The sequence below is a fragment of the Amblyomma americanum genome, chromosome 1 (genome assembly GCF_052857255.1).
Source record: "Amblyomma americanum isolate KBUSLIRL-KWMA chromosome 1, ASM5285725v1, whole genome shotgun sequence".
Taxonomy (NCBI): domain Eukaryota; kingdom Metazoa; phylum Arthropoda; class Arachnida; order Ixodida; family Ixodidae; genus Amblyomma; species Amblyomma americanum.
In genome coordinates this window covers 296122507-296130002 of record NC_135497.1, presented here as the reverse complement: position 1 = coordinate 296130002, position 7496 = coordinate 296122507, and the positions used below count along the sequence as shown (strand labels likewise).

General features: G+C 53.8%; 1 protein-coding gene across 1 annotated transcript; it reads left to right on the top strand.

Annotated features, from left to right (window-relative positions):
* The first annotated feature begins 3747 nt into the window (after positions 1 to 3747).
* On the top strand, positions 3748 to 7198 carry LOC144119128 (uncharacterized). Its single transcript, XM_077651833.1, has 3 exons — positions 3748 to 3826; positions 5188 to 6572; positions 6620 to 7198. The coding sequence occupies exons 1-3, from the start codon at positions 3748 to 3750 to the stop codon at positions 7196 to 7198; spliced, it is 2043 nt and encodes a 680-aa protein (XP_077507959.1).
* The last annotated feature ends 298 nt before the right edge of the window (positions 7199 to 7496 follow it).

Here is a 7496-nt window from a genome sequence, read left to right as displayed (position 1 = left end):
TTTGTGTAGTGCCTGCAAGCTTCTTTGGAGTCAGTGATTATTGTGAACGATTTATTTCCGCAGTATCCTTCAGCTACTGCTAGCGCAACAGCAGCTTCTTCCCCCTCGGATAATCTGCAGCCGCTCTGTGATATACTGTTGACTAGGTCCCCTTGATGGTTCACCACCACCGATACTACTCTGTGTTCCTTCATGTTTCTGTTCCATCGATGCAAAGCCGCATCTGTGTATAATACTACATTTGTTTTTTTCAGCTAAGTGCTTTTCTACATACTCTGCTCTCGCAGCCCTTCTCCCTGCGTGCAGATTAGGGTCCATGTTGCGAGAGATTGGGCACACCCCGAGTGTTTGGCGAATGTTATCAGGTATGCCCGCAACCCTATCTTCCACTCCTTCACTTATAAGTAGCCCAGGCTTCGAGAAGTGGAGCTTTTTCCTCCAAAAGTGCCGCGCCACAGTTGACGCCGGAGACGTGCCCCCCCCCCCCTCCCCCGCAAAGTACGCGAAACTTAGGAGGACGCTCGAGCTTTGCCTTAGGAGTAGACGTGTTAGCGCCTTCTCCTATTTTTTTGTTTTTAGTCCTTTCATTTCTAATTTCTCACCGATTACCAATTAACAAAGACCACTCCCATCACATTCATCGATTACAATCACAACTAGCGAACACATTACCGATTACCATTCACAATTATATATTACCAATCACTATCTTGGTTACAGTACACGCCATACTACGTACCTGCTTATCTCACGCATACACACGATTTGTTTGAATGCAATGAACCACCATAACACCGCCTCTTAATTCCGCGCAATTTGTAACGCCTGATGTTCATATTTTTTTTCTTAATTAGCATAACAACAGCGCACATCCTAAACCCACGTTACAGTCATACACACTGCAATGTGTTCACTAGGTGCCCCCTAACTCGATTCAGCAACTACCCTTCAAGGCCTATGGGTTGCGTCGCCGCATTGCACCCAGATGTCCTAGGTTCGAACTCCTATAACGTATATTTTCTTTTTCGACATTCTTCACGAATTTTGGGATTTTAAAGCTAAAGCTTTACTGGCCTAGCGACGTCGATTTCGCATTGTGTTGCAGAAGTTAGTTATTTCGTAGACAGGGTGCTAATTTCAGATTCCCTAGTGCTGTTCTCAATGCCTCTACTTGTGCTGTAAAACCTTATTTTTTTTCTAAAAAAAGGTTATGATGTGTTGTACCAAAAGTGGGGCTGAACCGAATCCCGAACCGGTTCGGACCGGTTCCTCTGAATCCTTCCGGTTCGGTTCCAAGATGGCGAAACACAAATGGATTCGATTCGGTTCTGGTTCCGAACAAAAATACGGGTTCAGTTCCGGTCTCGGGATCAGGTTAGATTACGGTTCGACAGCCTGGTCTATAGTCATGACGCATGCGATCGAGATGCACAGCGGGAAAGCGTCGCACGAAAAGTGACTGCGAGGATCTGGATAGCATGCTTCTACCGCCGAGACAAGCTGTTCCGATGAACTAAAAGTGCGGTCAAACGAAGTTTGCGGTATACAGTGTTTAAAAGCACAGCGCGGGGAACTAAAAAACTACGACATGATCATCAGTTGATCGACTAAATGCTTGAGCATTATACTCGTACCCTCTTTTGAGACTCATCAAAGATCATCCACACAATTCGTCTGTGTCTGTCTTGATTGCGACTTCACAAGATTTCATCGTTTGTCGTTTTTTTTCGCGAATGTCTTGCATGACTGACGTCCATGTGCCGTCGATGAGTCGCTCTGAGGTCTCTTTCATACGCAGCTGCCGCGCCTACACGTTGTCTGTGCGCTGTCTCTGCGGAGAAGTTCTTGTTGGCCTGCGTCGCAAATTTATGAGTCCTTGACACTACATCAAGTTGAAATTCCTGACTCAGAGTAATTCTTCAGTTCTTAGGAGGATATTGACATTAGGAAATCGTTTATTGCTAAGATTCTTCACCATTATAGTCCAGCCCGGATGTACCGAATCAGGATATTTCGAATTATTGGCTATTTCAAACACAAATTATCCCCTTGAAAACCCTGTGTAAAAGTGCAGGAATGTCGCGCAGCATATCGAACTCCAATTTCACCGGTCGTTCGATATATCGAACTGCGCGCTGCGCGTTTCCAACTGGCGCTTCTAACAGCGCTCTTCGGTGGCTTTAAATTCCAGCGCGGAGGCTAGTCGGCTGCGCGGCATTAGGCCCTACTGGCTGCGCTATAGGGTTGTGAAACCGTTAGACGGTGTGGACTTGGGGCCCGCTTGACGGTATTTTCTGATCTGTTGTTCTCAGTTTCCACGTCACATTGCTTTCTTGCGGTGAAGCCAACTTAACTAAACCCTAGGGGCGCACCTCGCCTCCCATACGTGCTTCGCTGCCGATGGCGCGGAAACCAACTGTAGTTCAATCGCTTAATAAGCTTTTATTATATTTATAGCGCACTAATGGCAGTATTAGGCACTTTATGATAGGCAGTGGCTAGTACTAAAGAGCCCTCCGCTGAGCTTCGATGTGAAGCAAGTTAGGCCTAACAACATCCAGCGAGCGGTGCGGTGCCAGCGGGCTAGCGGGCGGCTTGTCAATGCAAGGAACGTGTCACTAGCGTGGGCGCAATCTATTGTTGCTTCTAGTTTACAGACAAGCTAGTCTATTGGTCAGTTTTTATCAATAGACCATAATCTAGAGCCGTTCTCCGGTGTGGCCATTTTCCGCCGATTGGCTCGCCGCGGTTCGGGCGTTTATTTGGGGACTGCGAGGCTGCGCCAGCTCCGCAGCAGCGCCTGCATGTAGCCGCGGTTTACTGCCCTTTAAGCGCAAAAAAAAATGGTGGCGGTTTAGCATTGCTAAACCCGAAATATTGTTCGAAAGCACTGTTTTTTTGCAGTGGACACCATCGCCACGTACCTCAAAGCTTCACACAGACCGACCCCTGAAACCCGGGGATTGCGGTCAGAAGTGCTTACGCACTAAGCTCAGCGTGGTTTAGCGAAATCATCCCGGCGACGTAGACGGCTCCGGCCGACTCGCTCGTCCACAGCAAGAACTGCAATGCGAATGCCGCGAGAGCGGCGCCGGCTCCTTTTTGCTGCAAACGGCGAGTCACGTGGTTAGTCACGTAGCCACAGCTGCGAAAGCGGCTGTTGGCGAGTGACGTGGTAGAACTTTCTGACGGGTTAGTTGGTACATCTTTATTAAACAGCGTGCGCTAACAGGACGTACACAGGAAACTTGGAGACAGAGGAAAGAAGCGCGTGATATGCCACGTGGCTGCCACACCACCGCTCCTCGACTTGAAGGTCAAACTGCGGCGCCGATGACCTTGGCTTGGCTAGGCCATTAAAGCTTACGCTTTAAAACATTCCCGACCATACTTCCCCAGAGCGGTTGTGTCGCAGGAAGTCTTTGCGTTATCAAAGGGATAAAATTGATGCCTTAATGATGGCATGTATAGTATGACATTCACGTTAATTGCGCCGCGGCGCTTCATGCGCTCGTTGCTATCGAGAAAACTTTTGATCACTATCAAGCATTAGGTGTAGGCTATATAGCATGCGATTTCAATTCAAATGCGCTCTTAATCCTTTCTGCCGGCCATAAAACACCCCAGAAATAGGGTGGTGGTGGTGGTGATGGAAACTTTATTTGGCAAGAGAAATCAAGGCCCGCAGGCCCCCTGGCTCTCCGCGAGACCGTATTCACGGTCTAAACGTTCATATTGTGTTGGTCCATGACGTACGCGGCCCAGCTGACGGCGATCTGCCTGGCCATGTCCGCTGGCCGCAGTGAAAAGCTCCCAGTCCTCCCAGGTTTGGAGAGGCACCGGGGGGAGGGGACGCCGGGCATGATAGGACGATGTGGGTAAAGGTGGCCTTGTGCTGGGAGCATAAGATGCATATGGGGGTACCGGCATAAATTTAGGTTGGCTGGTGTAGGGAGTGTGACGTTCCCGCCTGTCGGGGGGGGGGGGGGGGGGTCAGTCACACAATCTACGGGTACTGCTGAAGCGAAGCGAATTGAGCCAACAATTAGTGGTAACCCGGCAAAACAATATTTATTCCCCTCTGCCTGAAGGCGAAACTGGCGGTCCGCTCACCGCTGGCATTTAGGAGCCTCTGGTTGTCGGTCCGCTAGCAGTGTTGCCGCATTGGTCAGTTGGTTTTTTCCGGTTGTCGGCCAAAAAATTCCAATTTTTTCCCACAAATATAATTTTTTCAAAAGAGTAATTTTAGAGTGAATACAGCCAAGGTAATAAATATAAAAATTCGTGAAATAAAATAAATACAAAGCCCATTCATAATGAACATCAGGGCTGGATTGTTCTTGACCACATCGTCAATCACCACTTTGTTTTTATTAGTTTTGGCGTTGGGACGGGGTAGCCTCTCTTGTATAGACAGTAGAAATTTTCTGGAATTCTTTTACAACAACATGCGTACATAGGGGATTGTGTGACTAAAGAGCTGGAAGTGGTTGGAAGCAATTAATGGAAGGGTCATTTCCACTACAGCTATAAGAAATCCAAGGACGCAGCACTCGAAGCCTGAATGAACATGAATGGGCCAGGCCAGGGCTCTGTATTTGCTAGGCAGCAAATTCAAGGGAAACAACAAGCCATATTTATTCTCGCGACACTAGTCAGGCTGCCATGATAACAGCATTTTCCCTTCATCTCTGCACATTTTCCTGAGAAAGCACATTTAGAACACCGGTCTTTAGCGAAACCAAAATTTCCCACGTTTTCAATGAGTTATTAAACAAAATTCCCTTTTTCCCCCAGTGGCTTGATTTTCCCACGATATGGGAAATTTCCCACGATTCGGCAACAGTGTCCGGTAGATCGGTACTCCCCTCCAATCGTCTCGCGTCGGCGGGCCGCAGCTGCTTCGGCTCTCCCGTGGTCTGCCTCTCTTCCCGGCGTATCGGCTGGCGGTGCTGTGACGGGTCGGGGCCACAGGACGCTTGGGCGTTTCGGCTGGCGGTCAGTTTGCTACGGTCCCTGAGGTCCGGCTTCACTGACTATAGACCAGCGCGATCATGCGAGACCGTTCGCCTTGCCCCTCTCTGCTCGACTCCCTTCCTTTGTCTCTCCTGCCTGTGCCGCGTATCTCCGGGGGTCCCCTTTCTTTCTCTCTCCCTGGGTGATCCTCGCCCAACGGTTTTTCGCCAGAGAGCTGGTCCACAGCCATCGTGGTCCCAATCCGGAAGGCGAGGAAACCCCTCACGGCTTTTTCCTCCTACCGGCCTGTCTCGCTGACCTCGGCGGCATGCAAATCCATGGAGTTCGTGGCCCTTCAACGCCTCTCCTGGATGGCGTGCGCCTGTGGCTTCCTCTCTGAGTGCCAGACGGGATTCCGCAGGCACCGCTGCACGGCAGATTCCATCGCCGACGTCGTCTCCTGCCTGGAGGAGGCCAAGCAGCTAGGGGACGTCGCCCTCTTGGTCCTCCTGGACGTCCAGGCAGCCTTCGACAGCCTGCCCCACTCCTCCATCGAGCAGGCTCTGGACGAACTCGGAGTGACCGGGCGGTTGCGTCAATTCGTAACCGCATTTCTTTCCAACCGCTCCATGCAGGTTCGGGTTGGGGGCACCCTGAGCTCTCCGCGGCCCATCACCACCGGGGTCCCTCAGGGCTCAGTTCTCAGCCCCTTCCTCTTCAACCTGGTGATGGCCGGCCTCCCGTCCGCCATCCAGCAGGGTCTTTGCCACAGGGTCTTCTGCTCCGTGTATACGGACGACGTCGCCCTCTGGGTCCGGGCCTCCCGGAGGCACATAACCTCTGCCAGCCAGGCCCTCCAGCGAGCCCTCGACGAGGTGCAGTGCTTCCTGGTGTCCAGGAGCCTGGTGCTCTCTGCCACCAAGTCAGAGGCACTCTTCGTCCATCCGCGGTGTGCACGGGCCTCGTCGCGAATCTGTACTCTGCGGATTGACGGCACCGACCTACCCTGGAGGCCGCAAGTGAGGTACCTCGGTCTCACCATCGACCATTGCCTCACTTGGATCCCAGCGGACAAGCCCCTCCTGCTCCACTTGGACCGCGTCGGCCGAGCAGCCGAACACCTCCTGGCACGCGGGAACGGCTGTTCCTCTACCTGGGCCTTCCGGCTGTTTGAGGCAGCTGGGACGTCAGCGGTGCTCTATGCCCTTCCTCTGGCGACTCTAACGACCACCCGGCTCCGCCGTCTCCTGGGAGTCCCACAGAGCTCCCAGATCACAGCCACCCTAGCCGAGGCGGGGGCGCTCCCATTAAATCTCATACTCTTACAGAGAGGCCTCACACATACAGACCGGCTCCGCCATGTTCCTGACGGCAGAGCCCTCCGTGCACGCCCCCACTCCAGGATGGGCATGCTCTACGCTGCCTACATGGAGTCCCTGGGCCCTCCCGCCAGCCATCCTGCCCTCCCCCCACCACCTACGCGTCCTCCCCTGCAGGTCTCCTTGGACTTCGGAGGCATGTCGAAGCGCCACACACCAGCTGCGGCCCTCAATCAGACCGCTGCTGCCTTCCTGGATGAGATGAAGGGGACCACCCTTCTCTTCACCGATGGCTCGGTGCTACCAGCCACAGGACAGGGGCAGCGGCACTCGTGGCTCCACAGCTGAACGCGACAAGGACGTGCAGGCTGCCCTTCCCAGGCACTTCCTCTGCAGCTGAGCTGGCCGGACTCCATCTGGCAGCGGACCTGATTGCGACCATCCCACCTGGTTCAGTCGTGGTCCTCTGTGACTCCTGGCCAGCCCTCCAGCTGCTGTCCAGGCCTCTTGACAACGTGGCCACTACCCTGGAGGATGCTGGCCACCAGATCTCCCTGCATTGGGTGCCGGGCCACTCCGGTATTGAAGGCAACGACCTGGCCGACACTCTGGCCAAGTCTGCCCACACCGATGGGTCCCCGGTATCCTATGCAGTGACTCAACATGACTTTGCCCGCCCCCTCATCATGCAGATGGTACGGGCCCTTCACTCCGACCGGAGGATTGCGAGAAGACAAGCCCTTCCGCCGGCTCTCGGACCAGCTGCCCAGGCGGGACTGAGCCCTCCTCCTGCGCCTCCGCATCGGTTGCACGTGGACGCCCTCCAGGTTGTACGCGTGTGGCAGGGCCCACTCTCCTGCCTGCCGCTCCTGCGGGGACACGGGGACGCTTGGCCACCTCCTGCTGGCGTGCCCGACCCATGATCCCCCCAGGCGACGACTTGAGTCGGGATGCCGGGCACTCGGTCTCCCGTCTACCACGGAGCACGAACTCCTCTTCCCGGCTCGCAGCCAGCTCCTGGTGCATCGGGTCCTCCTCTCCTTTCTCGAGGAGACTGTCCTGAGCATCCTCCCCTAGACCTTCGCCTCGTCCAGCACGAGGCGATGGATCTGAGTGGACCGATGCTCATTCCCCCTGCCCAGTGCTTGCACACATTCCCAGTGCACTGAGTCTCCTCTCCCCCCTCCCCGCCAGGTGTTGGCACACTTTCCCAGTGCACCG